The sequence below is a fragment of the Dipodomys merriami genome, unplaced genomic scaffold (genome assembly GCF_024711535.1).
Source record: "Dipodomys merriami isolate MVZ:Mamm:240054 unplaced genomic scaffold, mDipMer1.0.p SCAF_2629, whole genome shotgun sequence".
Classification (NCBI taxonomy): Eukaryota; Metazoa; Chordata; class Mammalia; order Rodentia; family Heteromyidae; genus Dipodomys; species Dipodomys merriami.
This window is the reverse complement of record NW_027204081.1, coordinates 22,445-39,724: the sequence shown is the minus strand read 5'-3', so window position 1 is coordinate 39,724 and position 17,280 is coordinate 22,445. Positions and strand designations below refer to the sequence as shown.

General features: G+C 40.8%; 1 protein-coding gene across 12 annotated transcripts in view; it reads right to left on the bottom strand.

Annotated features, from left to right (window-relative positions):
• Positions 1–292: 292 nt before the first annotated feature.
• LOC138837128 (protein FAM114A2-like) overlaps positions 293–17,280 on the bottom strand; it is a 39,416-nt gene continuing 22,428 nt past the window's right edge. For 7 of the 12 annotated variants that reach the window (XM_070035902.1, XM_070035906.1, XM_070035907.1 and 4 more), the window contains 5 exons: positions 11,303–11,437; positions 10,625–10,779; positions 8,639–8,760; positions 7,123–7,161; positions 293–414 (listed from right to left, as the gene is read on the bottom strand). In XM_070035902.1, the coding sequence (XP_069892003.1) occupies positions 10,768–10,779; positions 11,303–11,437 (147 nt within the window). In that variant the 3' untranslated portion in view covers positions 293–414; positions 7,123–7,161; positions 8,639–8,760; positions 10,625–10,767. Of the gene's footprint in view, positions 415–2,660; positions 2,777–7,122; positions 7,162–8,638; positions 8,761–10,624; positions 10,780–11,302; positions 11,438–17,280 lie in introns of all 12 variants that reach the window. The other 5 variants (XM_070035904.1, XM_070035909.1, XR_011375194.1 and 2 more) reach the window with 5 other exon arrangements.

Here is a 17,280-nt window from a genome sequence, read left to right as displayed (position 1 = left end):
GCAAAATAACAGTGACCAGGCCCAGGTAGGACTACTACTAATTAATCAATTAAATACAAATACACAAATAAAAATCAGAGTGGAAGATGAGCACAAAAGCCAAGAGAATTGCTGGTTTATACCTGGAGCTCAAGCTACACAAAAGACAGAACTTGAAGATCTGGGTTCCAAGGCAACCCAGGCAGAAAAGTCCCTTAGGAATTTGTGAGTATGTATCAGGTGTGGGTGTTGAACCCAGGGGTTGAAATAGAATTTTTTTTTCTTAAAGGTAGCATTCTGCCACTTCCTTTCTTTGGGGGATGAAATGGAGATAAGTTTTATGGACTTACCTGCCTGGGCTTTCAACCCCAATCCTCAGATTTCAGGTGCTGATACAGTACTCTTATCTTCTATGAGATTTTTATCTTCCATGAACTGCCAAAAAAGTAAAAGAAGCCAGAAGTTGATCTGTGTGGCTCAAGCCACAGAGACTGCTTGCTTTGAGGGAAAATGAACAACAAAATCCCTCATACACAGTGGCCCTGCCCTGGTTTCAAACCCAGGAAGTGACCAGGCCCTATGTTCAAGCCCTAGGACCACCACCACCAGCAACAAAAGAATGACTCAGGGACAAGGACTAGGCCCTGAATACAAAGCCTAGAAACAGCATTAAAAATAAAAGAAAAACAAATTCAGAGACTGTGGCTAGGCTCCAGAGTTCAAGGGTCTAGAACCAGCACCAGGACGGACACACACACACACACACACACACACACACACACACACACACACATACACACACACACACACACACAAAGAAGAAGAAGAAGAGAGAAGTCAATGAAATATTTTTAAGTAGTGGCTCATGCCTATAATCCTAGCTACTGTGGAAGCTGAAATTTTAGGATTGTGGTTCATAGTCAACATGGGCAGGAAGCTCCATGACACTTGGTTTTATGTGTGCTAGTCCTGGGGCCTGAACTTGTGCTGTTTTGCACAAGACTAGAACTATTCTACTTCCAAGCTCTTGGTGATTAATTGGAGATGAGAGTCTCAACAACTTTCCTGCCCTGGCTGGCTTTGAACCACCATCCTCTGATTTTAGAGCCTGGCTAATGTCCCTGTCTTCCCATGAGAATCTTTCTTTTTTTGGGGTTGGTCATGGGGCTTGAACTCGGCCTGCACACTGTCCCTAAGCTCTTCAGCTCAAGGCTAGTGCTCTACCACTTGAGCCACAGGGCCACTTCTGGTTTTCTGGTGATTTAGTGGAGATAATTGTCTCATGGACTTTCCTTCCCAGTCTGGCTTTGAACTGCAATCCTCAGATCTCACCCTCCTGAGTAGCTAGGATTACAGGCGTAAGCCACTGGCACTCAGCTTTTTTTTTCTTTTCTTTTTTCTGTTTTATGGGTTGTGGGGCCTGAACTCCAGCTCTGGATGGTGTCCCTTAGCTCTTCAGCTCAAGGCAAGCACTTTACCACTGAGCCATTTCCCAGCTCCTCCATAAGAAACTTATCCCTTATGAATCACCAAATTTGTTTTACAAAGCCAGATGTTAAAATGTGGCTTAAGTTTTAGAGCCTGCCAGCCTTGCTCAGGACATGGGAGAGACTCCAGCACAGTGACCTTGCCCTGATTTCAGGTTTAGGAACAGTCACCACTTCCTGTGTTCCAGCCCTAGGACCAGAACCAAATAAATAAATAACTCCCCCATTTTCACTGTATTTGATGTTGGCGTAATTTGTGAAGGTGAAGGGAAAAAACAAATTGTTTAAATAGGGATACAGCTAGACCTATTGCAACAATGAGATGTACAAGAAATTATTTCAAAAAATGAACTTTACAACTTTTGCCTGGTGGGGGTGGTAGAGAACATTATATAAACAAAGCCATTCATGCAGCTGTTGCTCAAGCTGTTAAAGTATGCTAGCCTTGAGAACAAACAATACAAAAAATGCTTCATTCACAGTGGCCCTGCCCTGACTTCAAGCCTCAGAAGAGTGGCCATGTCATGAGTTGAAGCCCTAGCAACAAAAATGAAAATAAATAAATAAATAAAGCCAGAACTTTATCTGTGGCTCAAGCCATAGAGACTGCTAGTCTTGAGAAAGAAAAGGGAAAAACCTCAGACACAGTGGCTCTGCCCTGATTTTATGACTAGCAAAAGTTCAGGCCCTATGTTCAAGCCCTTGGACCAGCAATGAAGAAAAAAAAATACAGCAACAACAAAAACTCGGCAAAAATGCCCAAGTCCTGAGTACAAGCCATAAGAGCATCACCTAAAATAAATGCAGAAAGAAAGAAAAATACATAAAGAGCCACAATTTGAACTGTCTTGAGGTGGGAAGCCTACTAGTCTTGAGAAAAAATTAGGAATAATGACCAGGCCTGGAGTTCAAGTACTATAAAAAGCTCAAAAAAAAAGAATCTGTTGGGAGCCAAAAGGAGTCTCTCAACATGAAGATAGGCTTGACTATCTCACTGGAACATCTTGTGGCTGAGTTTACAGAACCACTCTCAGAAATCCGACCCTTTCATCCTGCCTTATGCAAATATCCTGCAGCTGCTAATGACCACCCTTTCACCCTGCCCTACGCAAACATCCTGCAGCTGCTATGGCCAATGAAAAAGCTTCCTTAATGGCCAATTTAAAAGCTTCCTTATTCCAAGCATATAAATACCCCTGTGTGAAAAATAAAAATTTGCAGCTTGATCAGAATCCCTGTCTTGCTGTCATTCTTCATGTCTCTTGTCCCTTCATTCCTTCTCGTTTAGGTTCATCGCCCTCGTTGACATCCTGCAGGTTGGGACAAAAATCCACAAAAAAACTTCAAAACAAAAACCCAGAAAGAGTGGCCAGCCCTAATAATAAGCTGGATGACCCAAACTTGTGAAAAAGAGAAAAAGAATAATAAATTAAGTGAAAAGAAGGACAAAAATATTAGAGCCAATTCAAGATTTTAAAAATATGGTTCACACCTATAATCCTACCTCCTCAAATAGCTGAAATCTGAGCATTTGTGGTTTGAATCCAGCCTGGGCAGGAAAGTAAATGAGAATTCTTTTCATTTATGCTGCTCCTGGGCTAAAACTTGAGTTTTACTCAAGGGTAGAGCTCTACTGCTTCCTACCTGTTGCTGGTTAATTGGTGAAAAACGTCTCATTGATTTTCATGCCTAGGATGGCTTTGAACCTTGGCTCTCAACTTTCTTTTTTTTTTCTTTCTTTTTTTCTTTTATTTTATTTTTATTTTTTGTGAGCACACTGTACAGAGGGGTTACAATTACATGGGCAGGTTAATGCGTACATTTCTTATCAAGCATTGCAGCCTCCTCTTTGTTTACATTACACATCCCTTCCCAGCCTCCCCCCGCAACCGCCCACCCAATCCTCCCGGCTTGCCCCCCCACCAACATTGTAAAGCTCATTTTCCACATGACAACTTGTACTTCTCATTGTTGCAACAGGTCTACCTGTATCCTTAAACGACTTGTTTTTTCCCATCTCCTACACAAGTTATACTGACATCAAATATAGTGAAAGCAGGGTTATACTGTGGGGGAGGGACATACAAAGCTACAAAGAGATAATCTTATAAATGCGTTAGAAACAAATGCATGAAAGGAAAAAAACATTAAAATACATATCTAAGGATTCATTTTCATAACATCACATTATCTGACCTATTCCGCTTGACTCATATATATATACTAGATATTGCAAATAAGGGAAACCATGGGACCTATGTTTCTTTGGGCCTGGCTTACTTCACTTAATATAATGTTTTCCACGTTTTTCCATTTCCTAACAAATGGGGCAATGTCATCTTTCTGATGGAGGCATAGAATTCCATTGTGTATATATACCACATTTTCTTGATCCATTCATCTACTGAGGGGCATCTGGGTTGGTTCCATATCTTAGCTATGGTAAATAATGCTGCAATAAACATAGTTGTGCTGGTAGCTTTAGTGTGGTCTTGTTTGTAAACATTTGGGTAAATGCCCAAAAATGGGATTGCTGGGTCATAGGGGAGTTCTATCTGAAGTCTTTTGAGGAACCTCCATACTGCTTTCCAAAGTGGTTGAACAAGTTTACATTCCCACCAACAATGAAGTAAGGTTCCTTTCTGTCCACATCCCCTCCAGCATCTGTTGTTGTTAGAGTTCTTGATTTTTGCCATTCTAACTGGAGTGAGGTGGTATCTCAATGTTGTTTTGGTTTGCAATTCTTTTATGGCTAGGGAGGCTGAGCATTTCTTCATGTGTCTGTTGGCCATCCTTCTTTCTTCTTCAGAGAAGTTTCTCTTTAAGTCTTTAGCCCACTTGTTTATTGGGCAGTTTTTTCTTTGCAGATTTGTTGTTGGGGGATTTAATTTTTTGAGTTCCAAGTATATTTTAGATATGAGACCCTTGTCTGTTCAATGGCTAGTGAAGATCTTCTCCCAATCCGTGGGCTTTCTATTGATCTTGCTAGCTATGTCCTTTGCCATGCAGAAGCTCTGCAATTTCATGCAATCCCATTTGTCCCACCTTTCTTTGATTTGTTGTGTTTCCGGGTCTCTATTCAGAAAATTTCGGCCTGAGCCAAGGAGACCTAGGGTTTCTCCTATTCCATCCTGTAATGTTTTCAAAGTGTCTGCTTTGACTTCGAGGTCTTTGACCCATTTGGAGTTGATTCTGGTGCAAGGTGATATATAAGGATCTAGCTTTAGTTTTCTACAAGTAGTTAACCAATTTTACCAGCACCATTTACTGAAGAGGCTGTCGTTCTTCCATTCTATTGTTTTAGCTTCCTTATCGAAGATTAGATGGCTATAGGTCTGTAGGTTCATTTCTGGGATTTCAATTCTATTCCATTGGTCCTGATGTCTGTTCTTATGCCAATACCAAGCTGTCTGGATAGTCATCTTGGCTTCCGGTAGTACTTTTTTCCTTTCTGTATTTTTTGACAGTTGTGGGGCTTGAACTCAGGACTTGTGTGCTGTCCCTGGGCCTCTTGTACTCAAGCCTTGTGCTCTACCATTTGTGCCATAGCACCACTTCTGGGTTTTGAGTGGTTAATTGGACATAAGAGTCTCACAAGGACTTTTCTGTCTGGGCTGGCTTCCAACTGAGGTCCTCAGATCTCAGCCTCCTGAGTAGTTACAGCCATAGGACACTTATCTCACTTGTTAGGTTTTAAAAAAAGAGATAGCCTAGTAAGAACAGCACCATGCACGTGCTATTCAGGTAAGGGATAGTAGACCTGCTGGGACCAGGCAAGGTTGGAACTCCACATGGCTGGGAAAGGCCTTGGAATGAGAGAGAGCTGGGAAAGAGAGGAAAGAGAGAGGAAAGAGCTAGAAAAGAGCAGAGAGAGCAGAGAGAGAGCAGAGAGAGAGTGTCTGGGCCTGGGCTAGGCCTTATCTAGGGTACGGGCAGAGAAAGGTGTGGCCACATCAAATTCAGATATGACCTCAGTGGATGCAAATGTGACTTCTTCCAGGTGTTCCAGTTGCCTAGGTAATGCAGTTACTGGGTGGAGACTTTGCTGTGAGGAGGGTGGAGTCTGCTCGCCATCCAGGAGCAGACCTTACAATATTAACCAACAACAACAACAAAAAAAAAATCAAATGAGGTTTAGAGATATCAGTGGCAAGCACACTGACAGTTCAAAGAAGTAAACAGAGAGCCATCTTTAAAAGCACTAATATTTGGAAAATTTTCATCTGGCAGCTCTCAAACATGCTAGTCTCAGGACCTCTTAATACTCTTAAATTTTGAGAGCTCCCAAAGAGCTAATTAAAAAGGTAAGGTGGCTCAGTGGTAGAGTGCTTGCCTTGCATACATGAGGTCCTGGGTTCGATTCCTCGGCACCACATAAGTAGAAAAAGCCAGAGGTGGCACTGTGGCTCAAGTGATAGAGCGCTAGCCTTGAGCTGAAGAGCTGAGGGACAGTGCCCAGACCCAGAGTTTAGGCCCCACAACCGACAAAAAAAAATGTTAGTAGAGCCAGGAACTGGTGGCTGTCACCAGTAATCCTAGCTACACACTCAGGAGACTGAGATCTATAGATTGCTATTAAAAGCTAGCTGGAGCAGGAAAGTCAATGAGATTCTTATCTCCAATAAACTACTTAGAAAACAAAACAAAACAAAACAAAAAAAACCCAGAAGTAAAACTATAACTCAAGTGGTAGACTACAGCTCAGGATCAATGCCTAAGTGCTGAATTCAAGCCCCAGGACTGGCACAAAAATAAATAAATTAAATAAAAAATAGGGGATACACATGCATTTGCATGTGCACGCACACACACACACGAGAGAAACAGACAGATATGTTAAAAAGTAGAACTCAGCTAATGAGCAAAGCATCAGGTATTGAGTCCTAGTTTCACAACCCAAACAAAAGAAAATTTAGAACTCAAGTGCTTATGGTAGTTTTGTAAACTTAAGAACAAAAACACTGGGGATGGGAAGGTGGCTTAGTGGTAGAGTGTCTTGTATGCATGAGGCCTTGAGTTCAATTACTGAGCACCACATAAGCAGAAAAAGTTGTAAGTGGTGCTGTGGCTCAAGTGGTAGGATACTAGCACTGAGCTAAAGAGCTGAGGGTCAGCACCCAAGCCCAAAGTTTACTCCATACAACTCACCAAAAAGAAAAAAAAAGAAAGAAAAGAAACACTACTTATTAATATACACTTATTGAAAAAAAACTGTATTTTCCAAAAAAGGTAAAATTTCAGCAGAATAGTCCCATTGTTTTACATCTTTAATAAATCTCTTCATCCTTTAGCCTAATGAAAGACACCTGTATTCTCTCATCTGCTTTTATACTGTCTGTTGGGTTATGTTGTTTCAAGTATATGCAGAAAATCTACCTTACAAAGTCACTTAGTTAGAAAAGGAAGAAGTATTTTAGTTGCCTTCTCAGATTATCAATAAAGCTAATGCTGGCATACTCCTTAATATTACACTAAAACTCAACTAGTGGTCATCTCTTAAAATTTAGTTGTAATGAGATACATAGCAATGAGCCTGAAGCTATACCATAAGATTTTCTGCTTGGATGTATTAAATTAAAATCAGTTAGTCTTTTCTTTTCTTTTGCCTGTACATGATTTGCTAACATCACACATTAAATAATGGGAAAATACTCACACTGAGTCACACAAATCTTCCAAATGCTGACCAACTGTCCTGAAATCAATGAATATAGCTGTTATTATCAACACAGATTTCATCAGCATAGTCTGTAAACAGCACTGGGAAGCTACAAAGCTCAACAGAGCAATAAATACATTCTACAAAATTGAAACTTAGTTTCAATGTGTATCATGACTCATACATCGTTGCTTTTCTCGTGGTAAAGGCTCATTTCATTCACTTTTAAGAAATGTTCACCAAATAAAATTCTAGTCTCTATGACCACTTGTATACTTCAGAGTGAAAATGTCATTCCATGGCAAAGTAAATAGTTCATTTAAACACTACAAATGGGCTAGGCACTGGTGGCTCATGCTTGTAATCCTAGCTACTCAGGAAATTAAGATCTAAGGATCATGGTTCAAAGCCAGCCCAGGCAGAAAAGTCTGTGAGATTCTTATCTCCAATGAACTATTCAGAAGAAGCCAGAAGTGGTGCAGTGGTTCAAGTGGTAGAGCACTACCCATGAGCAAAAAAGCTTAGGGCAACATCCAAGCCCTGAGTTCAAGTCCTAGGACCAGCTTAAAAAAATAAGACAAAACTGAATTCATTGGATTCCACTTTCTTAAAATAGCCAATTAGCAGATAATATGTCTTAGAAATATATCTAATTAAATGTTAAAATAAAACAACCTTAAGATTCATTTGTCCAGAAATTACATTTTATACTAACTGCCACATTACCTAATTACTATAAAAAATGAGCAGCTTCAACATTCATATTTTCTAAGAGATACAGGCTTTAAATTGTGGAGGCAGGGAGGGGGAAGATTGTCACTCATGTTTTAGGTACTACCACCTTTTCTGCCTCAATTCAAGATGGGATTAAGGATCCCACAAGTCACAAGGCACAGATGAAGTATCCAGAGATATAAAGAAACATCAGCCAAACTGAGGACAAACTCTGTAATCACTGGCAGGGGTGTATGAACAATATCAGTATGAGGGATGCTAAGAGGAGTCTGACAGGGAACAAAAAAAGAAGACATAAGCAAGAGGCTGACGTGTCTGAACACCTAGATGGGGGAAAGTTGCAAAAAGAATTCTACATGAAAATTCTCACTGCAAAAAAGAGAGAGATGCAGGGTGCCAGTGGCTATCCTTGTCAGACTGCTACTCAGGCAGCTGAGATCTCGGGATCACAGTTGGAAGCCAGCCTAGGAAGAAAACTCCATGAGACTCCTATCTCTAATCACAAAAAATAAGCTGGAAGTAGAGGTGTGGCTCAAGTCCTTAAAGGTCTAACTTTAAGCAAAGAAGGTCAGGGACAGCAAGCAGACCTTGAGTTCAAGCCCCAGGACCAGCACAGGCATTGTGCGTGCACACACACAAACACACAAATTACTCTAGTAATAATAAATAATCTAGTAATAATATTAATAATAATAATAAATACCCTAGTAATAATAAATACTCTAGTAATAATAAATACATTGCATCTTCCCACTCCGATTCTGAATTTTCATATTACCTTTTTTCTCTTCTTCCTCTTCCTCATAAAATTCTGCTAGGGAAAATGCTTCTGAGTTGTTCTAATTCAAATATTAGAGCCTCTAATTCTTCTCCACTCAGAGAATTAAGGAAAGATTTCACCTGAATGAAAATAATAAAATATTGTGTAAATATTAATGAAAAAAATCTCATAAGGAGAAAAGACTGAAGAGCTCATGCCAGCACAGCTCTGTGTGTGTGTGTGTGTGTGTGTGTGTGTGTGTGTGTGTGTGTGTGTTTGTGTTGGTCCTAGGGCTTGAACTCAAGGCCTGGGGGCGTAGCTTTTGTGCTCAAGTCTAGCACTGCATTATTTGAACCACAGCACAACTTCCAGCTTTTTGGTGGTTAATTGGAGATAAAAGTCTCACAGACACTCTTATCTGAGCTGGCTTCCCACCATAATCATCAGATTTCATTCTCCTAAATAGCTAGGATTGCAGTACCCAGTAGTAATTTTTTTTTTTTTCAGATCCTGGAGCTTGACCCGGGAGCTATCCCTGAGGCTCTTTGTTCTCAAGGATAGCGGATATACACTTGGAGCTACAGCACTACTTCCAGCTTTCTGAGTTGTTTATCAAAAATAACCTGTCTGGTGTGGCTTTCAATTAACCTCAGATCTCAGCCTCCTGAGCTAGGATTAGAGCCAGAACTAATTTTTTTAATAACCGTAACACTAAAGGGTAGATATTATTGGAAACTAGACAGAATTTGTATTTCCAAAAGTAATATAGGCCAAAAGATAAATGAAAATTATCAGTGCTTAAGCATGACTTCGAAGCCCAGGCAGGAAAAGCCATGAAACTCTTATCTCCAATAAACCACCAGAATAAATACTGAAAGTGTTGCTGTGGCTCAAGTGGTAAGTGCCTGCCTTGGGCTGAAGAGCTGAGGCACAGCACTCAGGGCCAGAGTATAAGCCCCAAGACCAACGAAGAAGAAGGAGAAGAAGGAGAAGAAGGAGAAGAAGGAGAGGGAGAAGAAGGAGAAGGAGGAGGAGGAGGAGGAGGAGGAGGAGGAGGAGGTGGAGGAGGAGGAGGAGGAGGAGGAGGAGGAGGAGGAGGAGGAGGAGAAGGAGGAGAAGGAGGAGAAGGAGGAGAAGGAGGAGAAGGAGAAGAAGGAGAAGAAGGAGAAGGAGAAGAAGAAGGAGAAGGAGGAGAAGAAGGAGAAGAAGGAGAAGAAGGAGAAGAAGGAGAAGGAGAAGAAGGAGGAGAAGAAGAAGAAGGAGAAGAAGAAGGAGAAGGAGAAGGAGAAGGAGAAGGAGAAGGAGAAGGAGAAGGAGAAGGAGGAGAAGGAGAAGGAGGAGAAGGAGAAGGAGAAGGAGAAGGAGAAGAAGGAGAAGGAGAAGAAGGAGAAGAAGGAGAAGAAGGAGAAGGAGAAGAAGAAGAAGAAGAAGAAGAAGAAGAAGAAGAAGAAGAAGAAGAAGAAGAAGAAGAAGAAGAAGAAGAAGAAGAAGAAGAAGAAGAAGAAGAAGAAGAAGAAGAAGAAGAAGAAAGATTGTCTTAGATTATCAGAGGAGATGAACTAACAGGAAATTATATACAAATTAGCAGCTATAACAGGCTTTTTGACACCTAAAAACCCATGACACTGGAGAAAAAACAGAAAATGAAAGACTAAAGTGAAAGAAAAGGATATCTTATACTAAGACCTCTGTTCTTTTTCTTTTTGCTTATGTGGTGCTGAGGAATCGAACCCAGGGCCTCAGGCATGCAAGGCAAGCGCTCTACCGCTGAGCCACCTTCCCAGCCCTGTTCTTTTTCTATAATTTTAAGAGAAATATTTGACTTATTCACTATTTCTAACAATTAAACAGTAGGGGATATTTTTCTTCTATTATAATATTTCCAGCAACCCACATCTCCTTCAGAGACACATTTCATCTTCCAAATATACAAAGTGAAAAGAAACCATGCAACGTTTTTTCTTTGAAGACTCTTTTCAGCTGGGAGTTTGGGATTGGAATTACCTTTATTTCACTTTCTTGGGAAAGCATCGCCAGAACTTCTAGATGTTCTTGAAGTTCATCAAAGGGTAGCTCACAATGAGTTTTCTTGTCTATTTCCATGGCTACCTCATTGGAGGTGTTAGCTCTTCTTTTTCCTTGGCCTCTTACTGTAAAACCTAAAAAGAGATGGAAGCATAGATGCAGCAAATAATAAGAGCTCAAGGGAAAGTTTTTAAGAGTGGAAAGAAGCAAAGCTAAGTTCTAGTATAAGTTCTAGTATAAAGTACTACCCTTCATTCAGCAAGTCAAATTCACTAAGGATCAGGAGCTGCATAGAAATAAAAAAGAAGCTAAACAAAATTTGATGCTAGACAGCAGCACCTAAGGAGCCACATGCATTTCCAAAAGTGGTTTCAACAGTAACCTAATAAGTAATCTTGACAGTGCTCAGGATTTTGTACTGCACTGACAGAGGCGAATGCAGAAAGAAAAGAGCTGGCTGTTTGTCTAAGCATTAGACAAACCCATAAAAAAAATCCAGCCCATAAAAAATGCCTTAATTTTATAATGCATTGATAATTCTTTACAAGAAAACACACTAACAAAGTCCCAAGGTAACAAAGGGAAAAATTCAAATTAAAAAAAAAAAAACACACAAACAACAGAAAACAGCAATCAAACCAGTAAAGGTAACAGTACCTGAGACAGTGCAGAATTCCGGTTCATCAAACCCTTAGTCATTTTAAATACAGGATCCCGTTCTGCTATTACATCCATTGTCTTCTTCCCAATGAATTCTAAGGCATCTAAACCCCCGCTAATAATGTCCTTTCCCTAGATAGCAACATCAATGTCATTACTACTATACTGGGAAAATACATTTGCATATATTGTGGGGGGTTTGTGGCAGTCCAGGGACTTAAAACTCAGGGCCTAGGTGATGTCTATGAGCTGTTTTCCTCAAGGATAGTACTCTACCACTTGGGGAACAGCTCCACTTCCTACTTTGTTTGCTGGTTCATTAGAGAGAAGAGTCTTGCAGATTTTCCTGCCTGGGCTGTCTTTGAACCACAACCCCAGGTCTCAACTTCCTGAAGAGCTAGGTTTACAAGCATGAACCACCAGTGCCCAACCATTTATATGTTTCAATTCTTTAAGAGTGACTTACAATACTAAGTACTGGGAAGAATGTGGAACAGCAAGGGAAATAAATACACACCGCATGTGGAACCATAGTAGGTTCTCCTCTTTGGAAAACTGGCCAGTATCTACTATGCTACATATGTGTAGTGGTTCATCAGAAGACAGCTTAATTGTACAGTGCTTGCCTAGCATGCATGAATCCCTGAGAACAATTCCTCAGTACAACAGGAAATAGCACTGTGACTCAAGTGGTAGAGTGATAGCCTTGAGCAAAAGAAGCTCAGGGACAGTGCCTGGGCCCTGAGTTCAAGCCCCAGTATTGGCCAAAAAAAAGACATAAACAAAAATATTCAGAGCAGCCGTATTTGTGATAGCTACAACACGGAAACTATTTCAATGCTTAACAACTGTGGGATAAATAAAATATAACATAGTGACAAAATGGAATACCACATCCAAAATACAACATGGTCAAATAATACAAAAATGTTGTGGAAGAAGCTAGATACAAAATGTACTATAAGTATGTAAAGTATAAAAGCAAACAAAATTAATCTAAGATAAAAGTCAGGACTATAGTTATCTTCCTAGAAGGGGCATACAGTCTCTTAAAGATTCTGAACAATGCTGGGCGCTGGTGGCTCACACCTGTAATCCTAGCTACTCAGGAGGCCGAGATCTGAGGATCGCGGTTCAAAGCCAGCCCAGGCAGGAAAGACCGATAGACTCCTATCTCCAATAAACCACGAGAAAACCGGAAGTGGCGCTGTACCTCAAGTGGTAGAGCGCTCGCCTTGAGCTGAAGAGCTGAGGGACAAAGCCCAGGCCTAGAGTTCAAGCCCCATGACCGACAAAAAAAAAAAAAAAAAAAAAAAGATTCTGAACAAGTTCACATTATGAAAATTCACTGTTTTAATTTTCAGTATGAAAATTAAGAAAAAATATAAAGCATAAAGCTAAAGTATAACCAAATATTGTAGTGTAGTGCATGCCTATAATGCCAATACTCTAGAGACTAAGATATGAGTATTGTGAGTCTGAGGCGAGCCTAAGCTACATTCATATCCATTCAAGGATGCTCGGGCTACAGAGTGAAAAGAATAAAAAGAGAATCCAAAGACACAGTGTATGCCTATAATCACAGCTGCTTACAAAGTAGAGGCAGAATTGTAGTCCAAAGCCAGCACAAGCAAAACCGATGATCAGAACCAAAAACAAACTAGCTATTTCTGCTTTCTAGTTGCCATCGTATGATTGATTCTGCTTTGCCATGCCCTCCCTGCCATTTTGAACTGACATCTCTGAGAATATAGAGCAAAATAATAACTACTCCCTGTAGATAGATAGATGGATAGATAGATAGATAGATAGATAGATAGATAGACAGACAGACAGACAGACAGACAGACAGACAGACAGACAGACAGACAGACAGACAGACAGACAGATAGATAGATAGATAGATAGATAGATAGATAGATAGATAGATAGATAGATAGATAGACAGACAGACAGACAGATAGACAGGTAAATAGGTAGATAGATAGAGGCATGCAGAAGAAAGGACTAAGGATGTGGCTCAAGTGGTACTTCATATTGCCAAAAGAAAGAAAGAAAGGTTCCAATAGCCAGGCAATGGTGGTCTGCTGACTCGTGCCTGCAATCTTAGCTTCTCAGCTACTCTGAAGACTGAGAGCTGAAGATCATATTCGAAGCCACCCAGACAGGAAAGTCCATGAGATTCTTATTTTCAAATGACTTCTCAAAAAATTTAGGAAATAGTGCTGTGGCTCAAGTGGTAGAGTGCTAGCCTTAAGTACAGAAAGGGTCAGGGACAACACTCAAATCCTGAGTTCAAGCCCCAGGACTGGCAAAAGAAAAAAAAATATTGATCTGCACATAGTAAACATTTTTCTAAACAAGGGGAAACTATAGTCAGAAACAGATCAATGGTTGGCAAATGCTGTGAACAGACAGAAAGGTGTGGCTACAAACTGGCATGAAGGAACTCCCTCAGATAATGAAAATATTCTTATATCTCAGTGAGCCATACAAATACAGAAAATATTCTGTATCTGTGCATCACAATATACTGTGATTATACAGTATTAACATAACCATTATTTCTCAACACAAAGGCATATTGCAGAAAAAAAGTTTTACTGTATGAAAATTATAGCTCAACTTTGTCCTAAAAGACTATGCTGATTCTTAGTATGGGAATCAATATACATTACAAAGATGAGTATGTTTCAAGAATAATTAGTTCTGTTTACCTTTAAAAATCTTATACTAGATCAACTAGTACACCAAGTAATTTAACTATATTATATCAAACACTCTATTATGGAGAGAACTTTTGCTTTCAAGTTCTACACTTGCCTTCCTATACAGCAACTAGAAAACCAGACAAAATAGAAGAAAGAACTATTTTTAGATACTACACAAAAAGACAAAAAAAAACCACTTTGGTCCAGGAGAAAAGAGAAACAAAGTCAACCCCACAGCTGGGCTTTCTGCCTAGAGAAAAGTTCCAAACCCCAACACACAGAGGAGAACCTACAGACAACAGAACACTCACAGGCAATGTAAGTCAGGGATAAAGTCTGGTATCAGGTAAGGCTGAAGCAGCTACCACTTTAAAGTCAAAAAACTTCAGAGGATACAGCTATATAAGTAAAATTTTCCAAGAATCTACAGATGTGCTGATTTGTCTTTATCTGAGTAATACACTGTTCAAACACTAGGTAACGTCACACAGTTGGGAGAAGAACTAGCATAAGTAGTAAGCAACACAATCCCCATAGCTCAAGCTATGCTGAAACATCTGGTTTTTAAACAACCAAAGTGAACAGATTTCACTGAAAACCTGAGGAATAAGAGTGAATTCAGAGGAATCAGGGCGCAGCAGTAAAGATAAACTAGTCCTTAAGATTGAAGGCTAAAAGGCATACAATGGAAGAAACAAAGCCTCTTCAACCACTGGTGTTGGGAAAAGTGGGCGGCCACATGCAGAAAAGTAAAAGTGGACCCCAGCCTATCACCATGCACCAACATCAACTCAAAATGAATTAAAGATCTTAACATTAAACCTGAATCTCTGAAACTACTGCAGGACAGAGTAGGAGAGACACTTGAACTTATAGGCACAAGAAGAAACTTCCTGAACAGAGTCCCAGAGTCACAACAAATTAGGAGAGTGACTCGACAAATGGGACTACCTTAAAATAAAAAGCTTCTGCACAGCTAAAGCTATCGCAACCAAGCTAAAAAGACAACCAACTAATTGGGAAAAATATTTACCAGCAATATATCAAACAAGGGGTTAATATCCAGTATATACAGGGAACTCAAGAAACTAATCCCAGGGGAAGGGGAAAAACAAGTCGTTTAAATGAGGATACAGGAGGACCCGTTGCAACAATGAGAAGTACAAATTGTTATGTCAAAAAAGAACTTTACAACTTGGGGGGGGGCGGGGAGATTTGGTGATGGGGCCGGGGGGAGGATGGGAAGGGATGGGTAGGGGAAACAAAGGAGGAGGCTACAATGCTTGATAAGAAATGTACTCATTATCTTGCCCATGTAATTTTAACCCCTCTGTACAGTATTTTCACAATAAAAAATAAATTAAAAAAAAAAAGAAACTAATCCCTCTCAAACCTAACAAACCAATTACTAAATGGACAAGGGAATTAAAGAGAGACTTCTCAGATGAAGAGATAAAAAATGGCAAAGAAACACATGAGGGAATGTTCACCATCCCTGGTGGTGAAGGAAATGCAAATAAAGACAACCATGAGATACCACCTTACCCCAGTCAGAATGTCCCACATCCACAAATCAGCCAATGACAAATGCTGAAGGGGACGTGGAGAAAGAGGAACCCTATTACACTGCTGGTGGGAATGTACACTTATACAACCACTTTGGAAAGCAGTCTGGAGGGTCCTCAAAAAGCTAAATATTGACCTCCCTTATGACCCAGTCATACCACTTCTAGGCATCTATCCTGAACAACAGGAACCAGTATACAAGGACACATGCACCTCCACTTTACTGCAGCACTGTTCACAATAGCTAGGATATGGAAACAAACCAGATGCCCCACCACAGATGAATGGATCCAAAAATTGTGGTATCTATACACAATGGCATATTATGTAGCCATTAGAAATGACAAAATAATGACATTTGCAGGGAAATGGATGGAGCTAGAAGAAATCATGTTGAGCGAGGTAAGCCAAAAGCAAAGAGACAAATGGTGTATGGTGTCCCTGATAAGTGGATGTTAAATCCAAAATGTTAGCTGATACAACAAAATTAACAAGACTTAAGAAACAAAGAACTGGAGAGGTTCCGGGAAGATGGCGGAGGAGAAGCTGGAATCTGAACAAGCTCTCGCATAGAAAGCAGTTTTAGAGTTCCAGTGAACAGGACTAAGCCAGAGAATCACACCAAGTGTGCCATCACAGGACAGAGAGTTAGACAACAGAGGGGAAGCCAAGGAAACACATCAGCTGCAGCTGCGGCGGCAGGGTCGCGGCGGCGACCACTGCTGCGGGGTCATACCTGAGACACAGAGAGTCCGGGATGAAGGAGCCGGACGCAGCGGACGAGCGGATTCTACTCAACACCAACAAGAACCGACAAGGAGCGGACATCTTCATCCTGCTGTTTGCAGACCAGAGACGACCCAGGATCCAAGACTCGGCGTGAGTACAAGCCCGACGTCCTCACTCCTTCTCAGGGAGCAGAGGAGGGAAGGCCACCCCTCCCCCCCCCAGCACCGGTGATCTCCATCTTGGATACCGACAAAGCTCGGAGGAGCTGCTAGCTCCAGCTCAGGCCTTGGAATAAAACGAGTCATTTAGCAGGTCACAAGAACTTAACGGCGAAGTGACCTGCCAGACTCAGCTCCATCCAGGGAAAAGTCACCCAGCTCAGGCGCCAGCCATTGGAGTGCCTTGACTCACAGGGTAACCAGAGCCAGAGGCTGCCCCTCCCTCTAGCAGCCACCACAATCAATTGAAAAACAGAAACCCTGAGAATGGCTCCAGGCTGGGCGCTGTGAGCTTTATCACAAAATAGCCCCAGGGAAAAGCTACTGTGTGTTGAAAGGCCTCAACTCTACCCAGAACCTAGCCTCATCACCACATCCCCCTCTTTTGTGATTCTCAAAGCAGATCACCCTCCCAGAAAACTAACCTGGGAGGGGGATCTCAAAATCTTGGGTAAAGCAGAGCATTATTCTGCCTCTTCCAACCAACCGACTTAAGAAACCAATCAAGCCACAGGACCTCAAGCTGACCAGAGACTCCAACAAGAGACTGGTTACAGACAAAAGGGAGATACAGGATTCTTCCCACTCCTCCCCCCCCAAAAAAAAAAAATCAAAAGACTTTTTTTTCTTTTTTTCTTTTTTTTTCTTCTTCTTCTTTTCTTTTTTTTGCTTGTTTTTTGTTTTTTGTTACCATATATATATATTTTTTTCCCTTCTAAAACTTTATTAATCTTTAATTTTTGCCTCTTCT